Source organism: Larus michahellis, chromosome 1, assembly GCF_964199755.1.
Source record: "Larus michahellis chromosome 1, bLarMic1.1, whole genome shotgun sequence".
NCBI classification, from domain to species: domain Eukaryota; kingdom Metazoa; phylum Chordata; class Aves; order Charadriiformes; family Laridae; genus Larus; species Larus michahellis.
Window position 1 is genome coordinate 2,825,022 of NC_133896.1, and position 22,983 is coordinate 2,848,004.

The following is a 22,983-nucleotide window of genomic DNA, read 5'->3' on the forward strand; positions in this document are numbered from 1 at the left end:
GCTTTTCCTAACTATTTAACACTGCACTTCCACAGTTACTAAATAAAAAAAAAAAAATTCAAAAAGTGGAATCCCTCTGCAGTTTCCAAAATCTCAGTGCTGCTGGTGCAAGAAACTACAAAGAGCATCGCATGGAGAGAAGCATAGATTTAGAACTGGGGGGGAGGGGGGGGAATCGGGGGGGGTGGGAAATCAGTCCCTAATAACTGAAGTTACTCCTAGTGAAATAAGACATTTGCTCACACTTCAGGATTTAAGTTTACAGCGAACCTGTCAGCTAAACATCAAAAATGAAAAGCAAAGAGATACAGTAAGCAGACAGCCAAGCTCAGGTCTGGTCCCTTAATACCAGTAAATATTAAATATACTGAGAGAACATTTATCAACAACATATCGCTTTGCCTCCAAGTCAAGAATGACCCTGAAATAGCTTTGGGGCAGTCAGGCTTTTTAAATTAAGAGTAGTTTCCAAAAAGAAGCTGCACTTTTTCCTTCCTCCTGAAAAACTTTTGCCAAGAAGGCCCTACCTATGAAACTCTCTCCTCTGCACCGACGGTGAGAGCGTGCGCTCGCTGCCAGGCTTCAGGCCAGAGCTCAGGCTTGAGAACGAATTTCTGTCACACTATTAATCACAGAGGACTAAACAGGCTCCTCCTAAACCCACCGACGCTGCAACTTCAACAGCATTTATGGGGTTCTGTGGCTACCCAGCATCTATTCGTGAAGTGTTTTTTAAGTTTGGCCATAAGACATCACAAAACCACACCACAGATGAAGCAAAAAAAAAAAAAAAAAAAACAAAAACAAAAACCCACCACCCAAATTTGCTTCTCCCCAAAAAGCTGGCATGCCACAGTACATACAAATAGAGCAGGCTCAGCAGACACAGCTTGGAAACCTTTGGCAGAAGTTTAAGTGCTAATTTTTCTCTTCTTCCTTTGGCAGGTAGAGACGTACCCCAAATTTCCCAATTCCAAAGGCGCTTTAACCCCCCTCCAAGTCACTTCAGGGGAGCTGCAGGCATTCATCGCTGCCCCGAGAGCTGTCAGCGACTTCACCAGAGCAAGAACAAGATCAGGAACAACATTTGTCAAACTGCGAAGCTGAGAGATGAAAATGCAAGGGAGGGGAGAACTGCAGGCAAGCAGGAAAATGACATTAAAAAGGATCCAAGACATTCAGGAAGAGCATTATCTAAAACGCAAGCACCAGAAACGTAAAGCATTCCACTCAGATCACTTGGCTCTATTTTTGTCATCCCTGTTCCTAAAGAGTCAGATATTCTCAAAACTAATTATTGAGACCAACATACAGCTCTCAAACACGTATTTTAAGAAACAAATGGAACAGTCAATCATTTATTGCACTTTAAAATAAAAGAAAACCACCAAAAAAAGCAAAAACCCAACAAAATCAAAAACCGCACACTGTTATGCAGTGAACTTTCTTCTTCTGGAAAAAGCTGCTTTTTTTGCTGTTGTTTTGGGGGTGTTTGATGGCCTTTCTGATACTTTGTATTTGCAGTCAGAGAAGCTTGATGTTACGTCCTTGATAAATGCCACCTTCCCAGGGACCGAACTCCGCAGGTAAATAACACGGGCACGTTCCAACCTTACGCACGCTCAGAGCCTGCTGGTAACTCAAGGCAGCCCCACTCCACCAAAGCCTCACTTAACCGCTCTGTTTTGATATTTCACTTCCCATTACCACCAATTAAGACCTAGCACAAGAGAAAAGCTTTAACGTTCAGAACAGTTTGGGTCTCAAAAGTAGCCACCAGCTCAATCCCAAATTCCTGGAAGTCAAGGTAAGGTCTCCAATTGGTTTTGGTGGCAACAAGTACAAACATTACGTTAAAAAAAAAAAAGAAAGAAATCAAACATTTTTCCCTTCTGTAGTTTTACCTGCAGAAAGATGATCCTGGCAATAAGCAAGCTGTAAAGCAGCACCCCAGATTATATTTCAGAATGCAAAATAAGAGGTTAAAACACTGGTCTAATTTGTGGCCTGGATAACCTACCACATAATGGTAGCATAAGCAACTAAAATGATGCTAAAATGCCTGCAAAGAATGCACAAAATTAAAAATACACTACAGATAGATCTAACAATGGAACTGTTACGAGAAAAACCTCGACAAGCTTGTGTCTCTCTCAACTATCCCAGGAAAGATCAGTCCTTAAAACTCATTTTCAGCAAATAACCACAGTGTCATCACGAAGGCTTTGCTGTGCAGAAGCGGGGAGATCAAGAGTTACAGAGGTGGATGGAGAAGAAGAAGCAGCAGCAAGTGAATAGGAAGAGCAGTAATAGTGACACCAGCTCCGCTGACTACTTGGAAACTCAGGCAGAAGTAATTTACAACTGGTTTTGTTTGAAGTCCAAGCATCCATCTGGGCCACATTATCGAGATGATCAACTGTCTCAAGAAACACTGAGGTTACAAAGGGACTTGGAAAACCACCACGGTGGGTCAGCCCGGAGCACAGCCACGTGCAGCCAAGAGAAATAAGATGGGTACCGAGAGCAAGACTAGAAAGAAATAAGACTTTTTAAATTGAATTAATAACAGGGACTATGTCTATCATTAAATCAAGACCAGAATTTTATGCCCCCGCTCAGCGGGTAACACACCATCGCTTGTATTACTCAAGAGACCCAAATGCACGATAAAAATACTTTCAACTTTGAAAATCGCGGAGATTTTATTTACTACTCTATTATGAGCTCGTCACTCACCTTGGGCATATCATTTCAACTAGTTGTTCTTAACCTTTTCCCATTTCAAACCCTGCTATGCAAAAGGAGGTGGAGGAGTGGGAGGTGGGCTGCCCAAAGCAGCGACAGGTCGGAGTATAACCCCAATACTGCCCTGCAAAAAAGTATCACTGTTCCTCAAGTTAGTAGTGATTTCTCCAGTCAGAGAACCTTAATTTAGGAGAAATCCCCTTATTTTTGGATTTCTATTTTTTTGATTGCGGATGCTGCTCCTCTGATTACAGTATAAAGAACAAATCAAGAAAAAGGTGCTTTCTAGAAAGAAATCTAAGTGTTGGGCGTTGAATGTATTTATAGTGCTGGCACCATTACTAAACATAAAAAGCTTTTAACATTTTAGAAGGCAACTGTCTCCCACCTGTTAGAGCGAGTCAAAGAATTCTGGAAGTCAGGAATCAGTGTTCACAGTGTTGCTAGAATAATCACAGAATGGTTTGGGTTGGAAGGGACCTTAAGATCACCCAGTCCCAACGCTCCCCCCACCATGGGCAGGGACACCTCCCACCAGCCCAGGTTGCTCCAAGCCCCGTCCAACCTGGCCTTGAACCCCTCCAGGGATGGGGCAGCCACAGCTTCTCTGGACAAATAAACTGACTGAATAACACCCTGACCCAGCTTGGAAGGGACCTCCAGAGGTTTCCAGTCCAAGCCCCTGCTCAAAGCAGGGCTAATTTCAACATTACATCAGGCTGCTGATCTCACTAACTAAAATCTGCAAGCAGGGAGATTCACCGTCTCTCTGGTCTCTTGCTCCTGATGCTTAACCCCTCTCATGGGGAAAAAAGTCTTCTTATGTCCAGCCAGTTTCTCCCACGGAAACTGGTGATGGTTGCCTCTCGTTTGTGCAATTCTGAAAGCAGCCTGGGTCCGTTTTTCCTCTAAGTCTTTTAGATGGCCACAGACAGCAAAATCCCAATCTTTTCTGCAGGCTGAGCAAACTGAATTACTGCAGCTTCTTCTACGCTGTGTGCTCCTCACCCTGGCCACCCTGGGTGTCTCCCATGGACTTGTTCCCGTGTCACTCCTTTCCCGTACAAGAAAAGGTATCTACATTTCTTGCAGCCTCACAACTGCAGAGTCCCTTATCTTGATCTGCTGGCCACGATCCTGCAAATACAGGAGTGGGACATCCAAATAACGGGACACAGTGTGATTCGGCACAATCCTGGGTTATCCAAAAAGTCAGAGAGGGAACCGAACCTGGTTTTCGCTCTCATTGCCACCCTGCGCATACAACGAGCTGAGGGTGCAATTAATACACCACCCCTGCTTTTTGCTCCTTATCCTCGCTGCGGTAGGTGTGTTGGATAATGAAGATTAAATACGCTATAAAACATGAAACGGTATCACATTTAATTAGATTTTCTCCCCTTAGCTTAGACTAGATTTCTCAAGTAGTTACCTGGTTTTTAATGCTCCTAATACCTACTGGGTGCTATTCATGCTAACAAAGGGACTAATAGATGTAGAATTGTATATAGAGGGGAAGAGTCATCACTACGAGACTCTGGTTAAGACTGATAATGGAATAGCAGCGCTTTTCAGAGAACCTGAAAATTAGATGTAGAGAAGGGAACTACGAGTGATTCAAGGGTCCAGAAAAAGCACCTGAGAGTCCTTCAAGCCTCTTACTTACACCTGCCCAGCTTCACTAAGTGGAAATGAATAACTGATTATTTTTTTTCTGAGGGTGGGAGGTTGGGGGTAGATAACGGCATTGCATTTGAGTACCCGGACACAAAGACAATTATAGGTAAGAGAGCTTCCCAACATTTTCCTTTGGGCAGGGGCTGGGGTGCAGAGTGGAGCTGCAGCAAGAGAAAACAGCTGGAAGGTGAATCAACACACAAACATCTTGTTATTCTTCTTTAAAAAGATGATTTACTAAATAGTACCAGAAGAAAAGCTAGGTAATCCCCACCGCCACCCTGTTTTAGTCTTTCTTTTTTTTAAATTCTGAAAGAAGTCTGTCTCTCCCATTGAAAACCACATATAACAAATATAAAATAACCGTATTTAGTCAGATAAAAATTACAACATTGGCCTGGATTACAACAGAATTTGTCTTAGATAATCTGATAGTTATTTCTGATGTTAAAATCTACTTATCTATATCTACCCACTATTGCACTTACTATTACCTACAATAATAAGTAGTGACGCTTCAGAAAATAAGGATCAATGAAATAAGCCCAGAAAAAGAGCTCTGATTTGTATGAGCTAAAAATTGCAAGTTTATAGAAAATAAGCGTGGCACCAGAACCATCCTGCAGCTTGTTTAAAGGTCACAGTCAGTTTATAGTAGGGATTAATTGCCTTAAAAAGAAAGTGTAGCTAAACATTTGCCTACCATAACATCCAATTTGGAAGGTTTTAATTTAGTGTTTTACAACAAACTAGAACCTAAGTACTTGCAAGATATTTGTTAAAATTCTTCCTTCTTTCCTGACTTAGGCCAAAGTTTTCTGGTCCGCTTGCAGTTAAACCTACATATTCCCTTAAAAGGTTTTGAAGCAGTATTTTAATTTTCCAAAGAGCATTGTAAAATAGATGTGAAAAGACAGGTATTCTTTCTTTTTATTCTAGACCTCCGCAGTGCTGGAAGTCTACAAGCAGAAATAAAATGAAAGCCCTCAACTAGGGGCTTCTTCAGGGGGAAAAAAAAAAAAAAAACAAACAAAACAAACACCAGAATAATGGTTTCTCAAACTAGAAAACCAAATGCTTTCCATCTGGGATACCAGCCTATTCTGAGTTTAGACAACAAATGTGAAAACATGAACAAACAACTGACACAAGTTAAAAGAAAACAGTGTGCTGGGTCACAATTTGAAGGAAAAAAAAAAGTCAAGTCATACAGAAAGCAGTATGACAAAAGGAAAAAAGCTGAACCCCTGAATAAAATGGCAAATAAACAGCAGCAGCCTGGAAGGTTTCAGCCGCTTTGCTGGATGAAGAAAGACAACGCTGACATTTAAAAGGCGGAGAATTGATCTACTGCTTCTACAAGGAACTCACTTTCAAAAGGTACAGGAAAGGAAAATGACTAAAAAATGGCTTAACATGTGCGTAGTCAGATATAAACAAGCAGTTCATGGAATCTAATATGCACCTGATTTGTGCGAGATAAGGAACTAAAAGTTTGCTTAAGAAACAGGCGAGTACTCACACTCCAGCTGTTGGGATTTTGCACAGGGCAAAAAGACAAAAAAACCTACAAATGATGGGTCTCTACTCAAAACATTTAACACGCGATAAATTTAAGAGCGGATGATGCATTAGAGGACTGATCCTCCAATCTTCTAACACTGTAAATGTATCCAAGGGATGCTGGATTACACATGACACGGCATTTTCCAGCGGGTTGGTTTGGTTTGGGGTGCACATGGCACCCCTCTTCCAACAAAGAAACCAGCAACTGCAAGTGGCTGCAGACACTCTCTTGGAAGGGGACCACTCTGCGGGACTGTGACATGGAGGTGACCCATGCTGGAGAAGGGACACCTCAAAGGGACAGCAGTTTGTGGGTGACCCACGTCGCAGCAGGCACTCTAAGGAAAATCATAGCAGAGGAAAACCTGAAGAACCAAAATGCTGCAGAAAAAAAACAGTAAGAAGCGGAGTAGCACAAAGAAGCCCTTACAGATGACACTGACTATCTGTGCCACCATCGTCTCAGAGGAACCGCAACACATTGAGCACAAGCCATGGAAAAGATAAGTTGAGAAAAGGGAGGGGAGTAAAGGTGTTGGACTTAAACTGCACCTGGAGAACACTGAGAAAACATGTTTACTTAAGTGATTTTTGATTGTGTTCGCTATTTTTTCCCCACCTCAAAACCCAAATCACTGATCAGAAGTTTGTGTTAACTAGCAATAAATTAAGCAAGAGTTCCCAAAGCTGAAGCTGGTTTGCCTGCAAAATTCTCACATTTTCCTCCGATGACAGAGAGAATCACAGTATCACAGAATGGTTGAGGTTGGCAGGGACCTCTGGAGGTCACTGAGCCCAACCTTGCTGCTCAAGCAGGGCCAGCCAGAGCCCGTGGCACAGGACCATGCCCAGATGGCTTTTAAGTACCTCCAAGGACAGAGATGCCACAACCTCCCCGGGCAACCTGTGCCAGCGCTCAGTAAAGTGTTTCCTGATGTACAGAGAGAACCTCCTGTGTTTCAGTTTGTGCCCATTGCCTCTGGTACTGTCACTGGGCACCACTGAACAGAGCCTGACTCCATCTTCTTCACACCCTTTCAGGTATTTTATGTATTATTATATAAATATAATTATTATCATATTACTATATAAATACCCTTTCAGGTATTTATACACATTCATAGAATCATGGAACGGTTTGGGTTGGAAGGGACCTTAAAGAACATCTAGTGCCACCCCCTGCCCTGGGCAGGGACACCTCCCACCAGCCCAGGTTGCTCCAAGCCCCGTCCAACCTGGCCTTGAACCCCTCCAGGGATGGGGCAGCCACAGCTTCTCTGGGCAACCTGGGCCAGGGACTCACCCCCCTCACAGCAAAGAATTTCTTCCTCAGATCTCATCTCAGTCTCCCTTCTTTCAGTTTAAAACCGTTCACCCTCATCCTGTCACTAAGATCCCTGTTAAGATCCCCCTTGAGCCTTCTCTTCTCCAGGCTGAGCAGTCCCAGCTCTCTCAGCTTTTCCTCATAGGACAGATATTCCAGTCCCTTCATCATCCTTGTGGAAAGGGCTAACATCCAGAAAGTAGAAGACTGTTGAGTACTTTGAACCTCCACTGCTGGAAACACATAATGAGTAATTAATTAAGCCTGCTTTTAAACTGCATTTATATTTTTTAATTAGAAGCTTGACATAAGTCTTATCAAGTACGCCTGTATTTCACCTGTAAATTTGTTCACTATTTTGGTTGCAAGATGAATCAAGATGAAGCCGAAAAGTTACTGCCTTTGAGGGTGGAACATCCAAACAATGTGACACATGGAAAACCTGCACCCAAGCTGCAATCCAAACATTGGGAATTGTCTGCTACCAAACTGCCACGGGCCAGCGTACAGCACAGCGTGAGCTGATATCACGTCAAACCAGTGAAGGCGAGCTAGTTACGATGACCCTGAACTTAAAGTTAACTCCCAGATGGTCCCAAAGAAGGGAGTCGTTAGCTAAAAAGCATGGGAAATAGGAACAGCACAGAGATCAGAGATAGCTATTCCTGACTGTCACTGCCTCCTTCCCCTTAAAAACAGGAAAAGGAGAGAAGGTACACAGGATGTGAGGATTAATGAGCAGCTGTAAAACACTGATGATGAGCAGTACCGAGTGTTGATTAATGTATTAGATATTAAGATGATGGAAAAAAATTGCTACCAATTTTGTTCACCTTTAAACAATTTTGTAAGGGTTAACAAGCTAAAAGCAAACAAAGAGCTATAAAAGGCTGAGGACTAGAGAAGATGATTCCCTTGCAATATTTTGGAAATAGCTCAGGTCACTCCCCTCCTTCAAATAAAAGGATTTGCTGACCAAATGGTGCAGGAAGGGGGAGACTGATGCAGGTGACTGAAGCAGAAAGGGGGAGAAGTCTGAAAGATTAGTTTGAAAGATTCCAAACTACACACATACAAAAAAAGTGCTCAGGTTGCAAGAAAACAGCTCATCCTGAGATAAGTGTCAGCATAAGCTTATTTGACAGGGAAGGACAGGGAAAATGTACATTCCAGACACGGTAAAAGGGTTAGGGCTTTTTTGTGGGGTTTGTTTTCTCTTAAACATAAGACCTTAAATTAAGATTCCCACCAGCACAGCCATCAACATTACCAAGGTGTGGCCGCTTTTACAAAAGGAGGCAACAAACAGCGGCCATATGGCCCAGTGCCCGACAGTAAGGAAGCGTATGTGAAGGGTAAGGAGTAACATCATTCTTTTTTTAACGCTTTAATAGAGCAGAAGAGTGTTTTCCAGAGAATCAAATTCCAGCAAGCTGAACTCCACAATTTTGCTTTCTAAATCAGTCATCCCACCTAGCCTTACCCACCCCCCCCACCAAAGAAAAGAAATTTCAGTGTTACCAGTCACAAGTATGGAGGAGGTCTATTAGATGACACAGCCATTTCCCTACCTCTATAGTACCGCCTTAATTGTGCTATATTTTACAAAAGTTACTTTTGTCTCTCTTGCTTATAAAACTACTGCTCCTACTTGATGAAGATGTCAAAGCAAGCTCGTTATAAACGCACTAAGTGCAAATGTCCTTTAAATTGCAGTGACCCACCCTAACTTACTGCTTTCCTCTACAAACTTCAAAATGTTTATAAAATTATGTTCCTCACTTGCTGTCCTTTACCTCAGCTACATAAATTTAATTCTTTCAGATTTGCCTTAGTCCCGTCACCCATCAATCATTACACCTCCTCCTCCTCCACCTGCTGCAATTCATCACTCTCTCTCCAGTCATAACGTGCTGCCACCAAACGCAGCGCTCAAGGAAGAGAGTGGCTAAAAAACCACGACAAAGGATTATCCAACTGCTCGCTTGGACTTTAACACAAAACACGAGCAATTTCAACAGTATGATCAAATGACTTTGTCAATATGGGAAAGCCTATCAGGATCACAGAATGGCCCGAGACTTTTTCCCATTAGAGTGACAACTCGATGGAGATGAGACATGCATTGCCCCAGTACCTGAGACAGTTGTTGCCTCAGATCCTCAGGAGCTCCTGGGCAATCAGATGGAATTTGCAAATCAAAGATTCAGTATCACCGACAAGCAGCAGGTCAGACAGCTCAGCCACAGAACTCACTGCCAAAGGACAGCACTGAAGCCAAAAGTTTAAACCGGTGCAAAAAGTGACAGGGACAAATTCAAGGAAGAATCATAGAATTGTCTAGGTTGGAGGAAGCTTTGAGATCCTCAAGTCCAACCATCAACCTAACACTGCCAAAACCACCACTAAACCGCGTCCCTCAGCACCACGTCTACCCACCTCTTAAATACCTCCAAGAAACACCTATTGAGCACTATTCAACACAGAAGAAACCAGCTTTTCCGTCAAAAGCTGCATTTTGCCAAGTGCTGGAAGCTCAGAGTGTTTGGGGAAAGGATCACTATTGCTCGCGCTGCCCTCACTCTCCCAAACACCCTCTGCATCAGACACTGCACTGGCCGAAGACCACCTTTGCTCTGACCTTGTACAGACATCGATATTAAATCTCACTGCCATGGACTAGTAATACACTTGCAGGTATTGTGAAGGCAGCAAAAATAATAAGAAAAGGCTTTTCCTTCCAGTTTTCATTTTTTCCATATTTTTTCATCTCTTGATTTAACACATCCTCATTTAGTCTTAATTGCCATTAAGAAAAGTGTGTTTTTTTCAGGACGGTCTCTGTCTCAAAAGTCTTCTCCCTATATGAACAATGTCTAGAACAATGAGGTCCTAATACATTAAAGTAAAACACCAGGATTTTCCTTTCAATGCAAACCTGCAGTTTCCCAAATTGATTCTCTTGCCTTCCTCAAGATGACATTTGAATTTTTTTATGCTCCCCGTGTCCCATATCTCTGTTGTTAAAGGAATTTTTAACTTCTTTCAGTTAGCTCCTCATCTATTAGTTTACTAACACGTTTTTCATTACAAAATTCATAAATTCACAAAAGGTAATATTAAACTATAGCGTAAGACAACCATTGCCGCCTCCTTAAACAGGGACACTGTCTATGCATCTTCATTTATGGGCTGTTCAGCATAAGTCTTCCTCTAAGTCTACCTGACAATGGTTCATCTGTCACACCATCCTGAAGGTTACTTGGTGGCATTACACCAACTTCACCAGACATAAATCAGTTCATTTCAGTGGGAAAAATTCTGAGTTAAATTCACCACAAATGTTTCAAATGCTTTGCTGAAAAACTAAATTTATTACACCTTCTCAGCCACCATTCACTAGCTTTAAAGTTGCAGATTTATCTACATCATTTTATGTTGTCCCATAACCCAATCTGTCTTCAACAATTTCTCTTGGTGTTTATTCCAATATTTTACTATGGACAGAGTTATGTCCGTACAATCCAGAGTTTTTAAAATAGAATTCATAGGAAGACCAGTGATTACTGGAAAAACAACGGCTATATTCAAAGATGAAGTGATAAAAATATAAATGGCTCACAGAGTAAATTCCAGATCATAGCTTAATAATAAAAAATTACCAACAGCATAAATAGCAAAAGAAATATTAACCTGAAGGGATGCCATATTTTACACACGGTTCATGAGTTAAAAAGGAAGTAAACGTAAACTAAGCCAGAAAACTCTCAAGCTGTTCGGAGAATGCTCCCAAGAAAGAATGCATCATTAAATGGCAGGAGCAATTGCCTTAAGCAAAGGACTTCTCATCGCTGCATCTACGCTATAATCAGGAAGGATTAAATTTAACGTTCAGAAATGCCTATTCCCAAAAGCATCCATCATAACGTTACGGATGCCTCTGCCTTTCATTAAGGACAGTGTCTTGTCGCGTAGCTGCTGCTTCCTTTCACCATAGAAAAAGAGACACTAGACACCTCTACTCCACCTTCATTACAGCATGTTTTCTTATTTAATAAGCTTTCATCAGCTTAAATGAATGGTTGTTACCAGTAGAGCTAACGGCCACGGGATAATACTCTAGAGAGATATCAATGCTTGTTGGTGCATTAACTAAGAGCGGAGGGGCTGAGGTCAAGCATGTGTCCATGCAAATGAAGCAGTATTAGGCACTGTTTAATGCAATAGACTGCCTCAGATAATGGAAATTAAAGGATAAAAAGAAGGAGATAAAGTTATTGAGAAGTATACTGAAGGAAAAAATGATAAGATGTTTCAAAGGGAAAGAAACTCTCCACGTTCTAACGTCTTCAAAACTAGCCTAGCAAGTTTATTTAAAAAAAACAAAATCAAAAAACAGAATTTGAATAAAAAAAAGGAAAAAAAACAAGAAGAGAAAGACACAGAAATGAGGTGCAAAGCGTTCTAACAATATGTAGTGCCAACGCTTCTCAAGTAAGGAAGCTAGGAGTATTCTACCAAACTTAATTACTTAAGCTTTACAATGCTCCTTGAAGGCAGACAAGTAATACTCGTAATACCTGAGTGAAGGTGCAGCATTTCAGGTGACGGAGCAGCAGACAGAAGCAAGCCCCGGATTTCCACGCTTATGCATCTCTAATCGCTAGGACATACATCAGCTTCACAAAAACAAAGCTGCCTTTCTCATCCATGCCTCAACAGGTAACAGAAATCACGAGGTTTGCCAATAATTAAAGACCAATACGAAACAGTTCCTTTAAGTATAAACATTTATATACCTCCATAGGTAATCTGAAATGAGATACAACCCTTGAGACATCAGCTTCACAATTCTGTTTCCTAAACAGCTTCTTTGAAATCAATAAGATCAACAATGACAAGACACAACGTTAGCTGGGGAAAGGCTTCAAGGCAAGAAATATTTGGAAACTATTGCTATTTTTGTAATTCAGGAGAAAGAGAATTTCAAGCAGGGCCAAAAATCTAAATTTTGTAATAAAAGTATTTCTATAGAATCCCAAACCAACAAAAGCCTCTTATTTCCACTTATGGCATTAATTCCAAAACACAACAGACTGTTCCACAGCAGTACCCGAATCCCTGCTCTGCAATAAGAAATGCGGAAACAAAAATGAAAGACTGTTTTTATTGATTTTCATTGTTCCAGCTGAAAGGCAGAGAGTAAATAAGATGCATAGCAAGAACGACATTGCAATTTTTTTTTCTTAATTTATTTAATTATTCCAGACTACTTAAGAGTCTAAGAAGCCTGCTCACTACATGGAACTTTTAACTGAAAGACGCTCCTTGTACTGTACTGAGGAAAACCACCAGTAGCAGCTACATTCAAGTAACAAAAATAAAAACTCTCCTCAAAAACCACGCCTGGGGCAACAAACATCTAGTGTTTTCCGGCAGGATGTTAATCACTCCAAATGCCTTTGTAGAGGATTAACATGAAGTGCATAGAAAGGTCAGGGACACCTATCAAGAAGGACACATTCATTATGGGACGAGCAAGAAGAGGCCAAATGTGTGCATGTGTACACACACACAAAGCAAAATCTTCCCTTTGCCTGTGTAAAAAAAAAATAAATTGATATTTTAAGCTCCTTCTTTGGCTTCCACTTCCCACAAGCTGGGTTCCTAGTCCTCATCCACTGTTCTCCAAAACATCTCACCCACAGTTAGTCTCTCCTCTATTTCCTTTTCCTATGCCACCCCTCTCTCCCTCCTGACTGGCTCAGTAGCTTTAGGATCATTTTTGCACAGCATTTTCGTTTGTTAAAACGTCTTCAGCTTCTGACCATGTTCTCACCCACAAAGTAGCCCAGTTGTGTTGTAAAGCCCTGCAGTTAAAAAAAAAAACAAATACTTTTTGTAAAATGCTTTGGCATGCAGGTAATGGAGCCAGTCAGCATAGAATCACAGAATCCTAGAATGGTTTAGGCTGGAAGGGATGGGAAAGATCATCTCGTTCCACCCCCCTGCCATGGGCAGGGACACCTCCCACCAGCCCAGGTTGCTCCAAGCCCCGTCCAACCTGGCCTTGAACCCCTCCAGGGATGGGGCAGCCACAGCTTCTCTGGGCAACCTGGGCCAGGGGCTCACCACCCTCACTGCAAAGAATTCCTTCCTGAGATCTCATCTCAATCTCCCCCCTTCCAGTTTAAAACCCTTCCCCCTCATCCTATTGCTACATGCCCTTGTAAAAAGTCCTTCTTCAGCTTTCTTGCAGGCCCCATTTAGGGACTGGAAAAGGCTCTAAGGTCTCCCCGGAGCCTTCTCTTCTCCAGGCTGAACCCCCCCAGCTCTCTCAGCCTGTCCCCACAGCAGAGGGGCTCCAGGCCTTGGATGATCTCCATGGCCTTCTCTAGCCCCATTCCAACAGATCCATGTTCTTCTTATATCAGGGGCTCCAGAGTGGGATGGAAAAGTCCAGGTGAGGTCTCCCCAAGCGGAGCAGAGGGGCAGAATCCCCCCCTCGCCCTGCTACCCATGCTGCTGGGGATGCAGCCCAGGCTGCGGGGGGTTTCTGGGCCGCCAGCACATGTCGCCAGCTCGTGTTGAGCTTCTCGTCCACCAACACCCAAGTCCATCTCCTCAGAGCGACTCTAAATCTGCCTCTAGTTTAGACAGGTATGTTCCTGATATAAAGCTTAGATTTCACAACAAGGTAATGCTCTTCAAAAAATAAACCCACTACAGATCTTACAGTCGATGGAGCTGAGCAAAAATACATTTAAGGCATCATAAGGATGCTGGTGGTGAACTCTGTATGCTTTAACTATGCTGCACCAGCACAACTGCAAATGACCTAATTTACCTGCAAAGCAATCTCCGCTCCTGTGCAGCTGGGTGCCACGCCACCTCCATTTAATTGAATGCACCAACAATAAGAGCCACCAGCTCTGCTCTGGAAACTGAACAAACTGGCAACAATGCAAATTTGCAATTAGAAAGCGGTCAGCTCTGAGAAAAGCCTGATGCTATTACTCACCCCAGAAAGCAGAGCAAGAGACATATTATTCTTTCCCTGACATAAGGAAACCGAAATAGAAGTCCTTAACATCAAAAAAAAGAAAGAAAAGTAGGTGTTGGAGCGTTCCATGGCCTATTTCTTGAGAAACAAATTACTGTCACTTCAGCTTTGTACTCCTTGGGACAAAGACAGGCAGGCTAAAGGAGAAGGATGTGCTCGTGAGTAAAACACAGCTACACATCAGTTCCTAGCTCTGTAGCACAACTAAGCGTGCAGTTCAACTTAAGCGAAGACTAGTCGGAGGGCTCCATACTTCCTTCTTTCTGCCGTCAATTCTTCCTTCTTGTCACCCTCCTAACAAAAATAAAATTTCAACTGGAAATAGCAGTTACCCTCACTCCTATCTTATGGATATATTTCCGCAGCTTCATGGTGTTTCGTTACCTGACACAATCCCATCCCAAAGGAACTGTACTCCTGCACTCATAAATCAAGTCCAGAGTAAGTGTTTCACGGTCTACTGGAATTAAAAGATTTTTTTTAAAAACTCTATATACTTTGTCAAAGTGGTATTAGTTCATTAAAATTGCAAAGCTAGACACATAAAAGACAAGAAATGCAAAGAAAGTAGCCTAAGCAATTTTCATTTAATCATATTATGATATGACCTTTAATTACTTGATTCAACAACATTTCTTCCTTCAACTGTTTTTAGCATTTCATCTCTTAGATTATTTAAACAAATGGAAAATATTAATTTCTCCCTATGGGTAACTCATGGGTCAACATTAGAGCCAGAACAATTGGATCAACACCACAGACCCCTACAACACTTGAGTTAATTCAGTAACTGCTAGGCAGAGCCTACTGCCCTTCAACACACAGCCCAGTGCCGGGGGAGACGAGACATGGAACTGCTTCCTCCAAGCAAGAATCCTTCTGTCCTTGCCCAGTGCTGCCCATCCTGCTGTGTGCCCTCCACTTCGAGTGCTGGCTTGGCTATAGTCTTGCGTAGCCCACCTAACACACCTCTTCCAGAAAAATTTGGATTCCTGCCTTCCAGCAATCAACCTCGTGCTTCCAGGCCAAGTTCAAGCTGTGCCCCCAACCCCAACTTGCCTCTGCCACCAGCTCTGCTTCTCCCCTCCTTGGGGACTGCCCACTGCCTGTTCTTAGGAAGCTCCTTCTGCATCAGAATTCCCCTCTCAGCACCTGATCACAGAATCATTTAGGTTGGAAGAAACCTTTAAGATCATCAAGTCCAACCATCAGCCTAACACTGCCAAGGCCACCACTAAACCATGTCCCTCAGCACCACCTCTACCCAGCTTTTAAATACCTCCAGGGATGGTGACTCCACCACTTCCCTGGGCAGCCTGTTCCAATGCTTGACAACCCTTTTGGTGAAGAAATTGTTCCTAATATCCATCCTAAACCTCCTCTGGTGCAACTTGAGGCCGTTTCCTTTTGTCCTATCGCCTGTTACTTGGGAGAAGAGACCAACCTCCACCTCTCTGCAACCTCCTTTCTGGGAGTTGTAGAGAGCGAGGTCTCCCCTCAGCCTCCTTTTATGTTAAACAAAAAATACACACATATGCATGCTTGTGCACTCAATTGCCATGTAAAAGTGAACGTTACTTTTAGCAGAAAATTTTTACAGAGAAATGTACACACACTTTAAAAAACCATATACAAAAATTGAAATTAACTGCAACAGGAGTTCTATCTGTTCCAGACCCTTCTCCAAAGCTTCACAATTTATTACAGTTCCAGTATTTAAAGGGTGGCAACAAAGAAGATGGAGACTCCCTTTTTACAAGGAGTCACATGGAAAGGATGAGACGTAATGGGTACAAGTTACTCCTGGGGAGATTCCGATTGGACACAAGAGGAAAATTTTTCAGACTGAGAACAATCAGCCACTGGAATGATCTCCCCAGGGAAGAGGTGGATTCCCCAACACTGGACACTGAAGATCCAGCTGGACAGGGTGCTGGGCCATGTTGTCCAGACCATGCTTTTGCCAAGAAAGGTTGGACCAGATGATCCTTGAGGTCTCTTCCAACCTGGGATTCTCCGATTCTATGATTTTATCACAAGCTGTGGAAGGTGCAATTACAGAACCGCAAACCTGCTCCTAGCAACTCCGCTCACCGGAGTGTGTATTGTCAAGATGCTGGAGGAACACAGAACATGAACACATGATATTTGAAGTTCCTCTGTGCTACTCTAGATGGATACAGATCAGAAACAAAAAAGCTGCCACTTAAAATTTTTAACTTCATACAAATGTAAGCTGTCACAAAATACCTTTGCATTGTGTTCACGCTACTGGGAAAAACTGCCATTCTTTTATTAACAATTCTTCCCGGCATTACTCAGTCATTGCACATTAGAACCAGCAGCTGGAGAGTTTTGAGTGATAATGAAACCTGTAACAAGCCATCTTCAGCCGTCTTTTCCAAACAATAAGGGAATTAAAATTTGAATTTAAATGCAGAGGTTTGAAACACGCTTCAGTGGCAAAATTACTTCAATTAATGTGAGTGGAATACAAAGAACAGACTGCAGAAATGTGCTGCAGCAACCAGAAATTATGCCATTAGAGTGCTTGCATCAAACTAACACGATGACTGCAAAGGTCTAATTTCGACTGTACATATCACAGGGCTACAGGCAACAATATTAATCAGTGCTCCAATTTCCACGTGAGGGATACAAGCTCCTTGTCAGCTCACTCTGGGCTTTTTATAAGCCATGAGCATCTGTTTACCTCAAGGAATGAAACAAAAGGACAGAGAGATCTATATACATGCTAGATCCCTGACAGGTTAGTAATTATTTTACATAATATTCATATCATAAAAGGAAAATGGAATTATCCTGGAGTCAGTGAGTGATTAAAACATCAGAGTCTTGCAGAGGCAGCGTTAACAGAAGATGGGAAAAGGCAATGAGCCTACAGCGATTCTGGCCTATGAAAAAGCTCCAAATGCAGGTAGGTTGCTATTTCTTTAGCGCAGGTGCACTTCTCCTCGAATGAGAGCTGCAAGTGACAATGAACGGCTGAAATAGTGTGTGCAATCCTCGCTTGAAGTTTCTATTTATTGATATTAAAAAAAAAAAAATCTAACAGCTGCTTTTTATATCATTATCATTTGATTTATCTTAGAAAAGATAACCTTATTCTGGAAAACAAATAAACAAACAACAGAAACCAGCACGGTGTACTACAGAAGTCCGTATTTCAGTGAGGTCTAATATTGGCTCTGTCCCACAGCCTTGGGCGACCTTACCTACACACACACGTATACACGTAAGTGTATATATGAAGAACTGCACACGCAATATATCGCAAACCAATAAGATATCACAAATAGGTCTATTGCAAACCATTTCTAAAGCATATTATATGATAAATCCTAAGTATTGTTATTTTTCTTCATACACTTCCTATCTTATATTCCCCGACAGGAAATTAATTACTTTTGTGGAATTTCCTTCTGAAAACATTTTTTTTTAATTAAAAAAAAACAACAAAAAAAACCCAAGCAAACTGGCAAGTCCACCAGTAAAAGCAAGCACCAACTGGCTAACGTTCCAATTTGCACTGATGTTAATTTTGAATACTGTGGTTTTCCCCCTATACTGAATGCCCTTAATTTACATCTACTACTTCATCTCCCATAATTGAAATTATCAGACTAACACCACACTCCAATTTCCTACATCAGAAACCTGACAAAAGTTTTGGCAAAACCTGACTGCGCTCTTCTCATACACGCTGCCTCAAGTCGTTGCATTGCTGATCTGCTTTCAGGAATTCTAATAGGTTTTACATAACATTTTATAAAGTATCATAAAAATTCCACTTTACACAACAGAAGTGGATACATTATCCACCCCAGATGGCTTACAATATGGTGGGAAAGATACAAAATAAAAGATATAGTTCATATTAAAGACATAAGTTAATGTTAAAAGGACAGTGAGTCTTGAAGGAGAGTAAGATTGAGAAGGTTCCTGGAAAATGGTTTTAAAAAGGAAGAAAGGGAAAATTGTGACCAGATTATAGAGAGATGATTGCACCAGGTGTGGCATGAAAACAGAATGCGAGCAACAGAAAACAACAGGAAGGTGATGGCAGAGCAAAGTCAGATAAGAGGATTTGACAGTGACAACAAAAATGCAGAGAGGGTTACACATCCCATCAAAGAAAGGGATGGGGAGACTGACACCAAACTGTTGAAAGTGTTCCAGAGGGAACAAGGTGAGTTTCAGTAAGTCATATTTAAGGTAAAATGAGATAAAATGGAAAGAAGGAAATTAAAGTTCAAGTCTGGGCGCTACGAATATGAGGTGACAACACTAGGATTTCCAGCTCCTTATCCTGTTGAGTAATGACTTAAGAAGTGAAGAGGCACAGCTAAGAGAAATACAAAGGACAGTAAAGTAGAAAAAAACAATAACAAAAGAAGGCAATGAGAAGACTTCCTTAAAGGCATTCTCGGGCAAACACAAAGAGGAATGAATATGATCAGACTTACTTCTTTTGCCTTCACTTTTGAATCACAGACCGCTTAAAGTTGGAAATGACCTCTAGAGAACACCTGACCCATCCTCCTGCTCAAGCATGGTCACCTAGAGCCAGTTGCCCAGGACCACATCCAGTCTGGTTTTGCAAGTTTTCCATGAACGGAGACTCTATAACCTCTCTGGGCAACCTGCTCCAGTGTTCAACCACATTTGCAGTAAAAAAAGTGTTTTCTTATGTTCAGACATCATTTTCTATGTTTCAGTCTGTGCCCATTGCCTCTTCTCCTGTCACTGGGCACCACCGAGAAAAGTCTGGCTCTGTTTTCTTTCCACCCTCCCATCAGATATTTATAGCCATTGATAAGATCTCCCTGAGGTTTCTCTTCTCCAAGTGAAGCAATCCCAGCTCTCTCAGCCTCTCCTTAAAGGTGAGATGCTCTTGTCCCCTAACCATCTTTGCAATCCTTCACTGGACTCAATCCAGTGATTCCACCTCTCTCATGTACTGGAGAGCCCACAACTGGACTCAGCACTCCATGTCAGGCCTCAGTAGAGGGGAAGGACCACCTCCCTTGTAAAGTTTTTAATTACTGGTAGAAGACAGTTCCAGGAAAGACAAGGACTAGAGTCTGATAAGGAAGTGTGCTTGTTAAGTTTAGAAACAAGAGAAAAAAAAAATATTGTTATTAGAGAAGTTCAGAAAACTTCTACCTCCACCACAAGACTAGAATTGAAAGGTATGCTTATAAAAGGGATGGAACTGAAGAGGAAAAACACTTGAATGAAGGGCAGAAAAAAAGATGAAGTGAGCCAGAAATAACTAAAACGGATCAAGAGTCCTGGTAAAAAGATCTAGAGGAAGACAATGAGAGGTAAACATATCTAAATGGGGAAAGACAGTCTTCCCTCTGAACAATGACCCAATTTGTGAGTGCGTTCTGAGAGATGACGTAGGAGAGAAACAGGATAGTTCTTCCATAACAAAAATGGTTTTGAACTAATTGATAACATATAAAGAAAGAAGCTGATACAGGTAGGTGTTGGAGAAATTAATTTTAAAATAAAGCAACCAGGTTGCAAAAGCAGAAGAAAATCCCATGTGCAGATCAAACGGGTAAAGAACTAGGTGGTTACAGAAAGCGCCAGGATCAGGACAAGTACAGAGTTAAAGAGAGCTCTGAAAGACAAGAGCTAACCGAACAGGACGGGAGACCGTGACCCGAAGTCCAGTCAGGAAGGATCAAAACAAAACCAAAAGGAAATTCCAGCACAAGAAAGCAGCAAATGACAAAAGAAGAAACTAAGCAGGAAAAAAAGCAAATGCTAATACAGAAGGCAGAGCTGTCTGAAAATGATCAGACAGCTGACCAGTGTGTTTCTGGTGGGTACTGGCCCAGCACGAGGTACCACATCTTACCAGCATGTCTGTTGCGTTGAGGTAGTGCTTGCTGGCCATGCACTGCTCCAGCTTCTGAGGCACTTGTTTGATGTTCTCTATCTCATCCAGCAAATTCAGGACGTGTTTGTGCTCAATCCCTTCAATCCACAGCTTGCGCAACTCATCCCGCTTGCAATGCAGCAGCATCTTGCACGAGAGCAGATTCTCCTTCACCTAGAAGCAACATGTCAAAAGATTAATTAAATCTGCCCCTGTAACTGGCGCTTCTAACACAGATCAGCCCTTTCCCACATTTACTTTATTAGAAATTCCAAAAATATCATTAAACTATAACCAAATCCAAGTTCCTTAAAATTTCTGGTTTTTCCTTTGGCTGAAGGGAAACACACAGTACATACAAATTGGAACTGCTTTCATAGTCAAATGTTTTTTAGTACAAGTTTTGTACCACTAGTGAAAATTTAATTGAACAACATGAACAAACGCAGGATCCTACAACCACGATCAAAGACTTATTTGCATGTTTTCCAAAAATCAATTCAGTATTTTGGCATACAGCAAGGATCCAATTTTCAGTGAAAGCAAATAAGCCACTACTAATTTTTCCACTGTAAACATTTTCCATCTGCCTATTAAATCTTTTGGCACGTCTCCTCCTTTCTTCAAGTTTGGTGTCCGTTTCTTGAAACACGACTATTTAAGAGCACAACCATTCTCCTACTACCTCGAGCAATACCAATTTTTATTTTTTTTTTTTTATGAGAGATGGTTTCATCGCAACAAACAGCAGTAAGATATAGTTCAATTCAGGATTTCCATTATTCATCAAGGCCATTGTATTGCCCAGAGAAACAGCTTGGTATCTGCCATTCAGTTTGTTTTTAAGCCTCATGCCATCCTCCAAGTGGCAAAGTCTCTACTATTCTAACCCATTCGGGAAACATCAAGAGTTTTTCTTCTCCCTTCTTTCTGCTCAAACACCCAGACTGCATTCTCTGCCTTCAGGTTCTCCCAGTATCCTCTGGTAAGGTCAGTATAACCTAGCTTTTCTTGCATAATGCAAATCAATAATACATATTAAAATGTGGAAGCAATTAACAACACAGCTTCACACATTGCTTTCACACCACTCTTGTTTTTGCGATAAGTTATGAATACTTAGGGTCCAACCTTTTCTCAGGCTGAACTCTCACTGAATTACACATGAAGAGAGACTCTCAGAAGTAGGCCCTTCAATTTATTTTTAAATAATGAGCCTTCAAAGCACGCCAGTAATCCCACTTCAGCTGCACACTCTCCTACCTTGTCCATCTAAAGGCAGTTTTACAAAAATACATGCAAAACGCAGAGACGGACAAAAATACAGACAAATGATAAATAATAATAGCTACATAAAACAGCCTCCATCCAGAGTCCGAAGAGACTAAGATTTCAATACAGTAACATTGCATTCTGAAACGTCCTTCTGAAAAGGAGTAACATAGAAAAATCCTCAAGCCAACAGAAAAGCTAATGTAAGAATGTCATAACTTGCTGCAAAAGCAGAGGCAAACTAAAATGCGTTCAGAGTTCATTTCAGACTTAATCCCTGTTCAATATCTTAATTTAAAATGTTTCACTGACCGAGCACACCATCATCAGTGGACTGCTGTTACATAGAGCCAAATTAGGTCAGCAAAACAATCATGGGGCTAGAAGGAATCTCACAAGACTCTTCTACTCCTGTCCTTGCAAGAAAGAAGATCAACTATATCTACATTTGGGAGCAGGGAAAGGAGCGAACAGCAAGCCTTTAAGAAAGAACCTCCCTTTGGTAGACCCAATTGTCTCTACTTCATAATTCAGTTTTACAGTGGCAACGCCTCTAAAGCTAGATTCAAAACCAAGACTTTGCCAGCAGGAATTCATAGAAGAATTGACTAAAAAAGGTAGATACTCAGAGGGACCTGGACTCTCACTTCCACTACTCCTAATGCAAGTAAATGCCCGTGCGTTCATCCACCTTCCACAAGAGGGGAACATCAAAAGAAAGTCTCAAAGTGTAATACAGATTGATGACAAACCAGATCTGGAGCCTCCCATGAGATTAGGTCAAAGCTACTTCAATACGTATTGACCAAGACTAATAAGAAAACTTAAATATCAAAAGGTCCTTCACCCTTACAGTCATTCTTTTAGGCAGGACCAAAAGGTCACACCCCCATATGTTTGTTTTGACCTCTGCAAAGCTTAGCGTACTGTGTGAAAATAGGCCACTGGCTACAGTTTATTTCAAATTTACCGCAATTGATCTCTGCTTTCAAAGTGCTGAGCTTGGTACATAAATCCTAGAATGAACTCTTACCCTTGGAAAGCATCAGAAGGGTCTCATTTTCTTTGAAAATGCTAAATGAATTTTAGAAGCCAGAAGGGTCAGTGCATCGCCCCAGAAGGGTAAAAGCCTACTGCTCCTAAAGCATTGCTGTGAAAGGTTTTGAGATGAGACCTCCACAGAGCCGGGGCGGGGGGGGGGGGGGGGGGGGCCGGGGACCCAAAACGGAATAGATTTGGTGCCTAGTTTGCAGAGTTTAGCTATAGCAAACTACACAGGAAGCAAAAGATAGGACAGGAGTCCAAAGAACTAATCTTTCACTGCAGGGAGAGAGCAGATGGAAGAAGTCCACAACAAAGAGTGCCAGAGTTATTTACTGGCACGCTACTGAAGTGTGAGCACTCAAAATACAGAAAGAT

The 22,983-nt window shown here is 41.8% G+C and overlaps 1 protein-coding gene across 2 annotated transcripts in view; it reads right to left on the minus strand.

The window, feature by feature from the left end:
* EXOC4 (exocyst complex component 4) overlaps positions 1-22,983 on the minus strand; it is a 431,048-nt gene that overhangs the window by 383,823 nt on the left and 24,242 nt on the right. For both annotated transcript variants that reach the window (XM_074573187.1, XM_074573188.1), the window contains exon 3: positions 20,272-20,466. In XM_074573187.1, the coding sequence (XP_074429288.1) occupies positions 20,272-20,466 (195 nt within the window). The remainder of the gene's footprint in view (positions 1-20,271; positions 20,467-22,983) is intronic.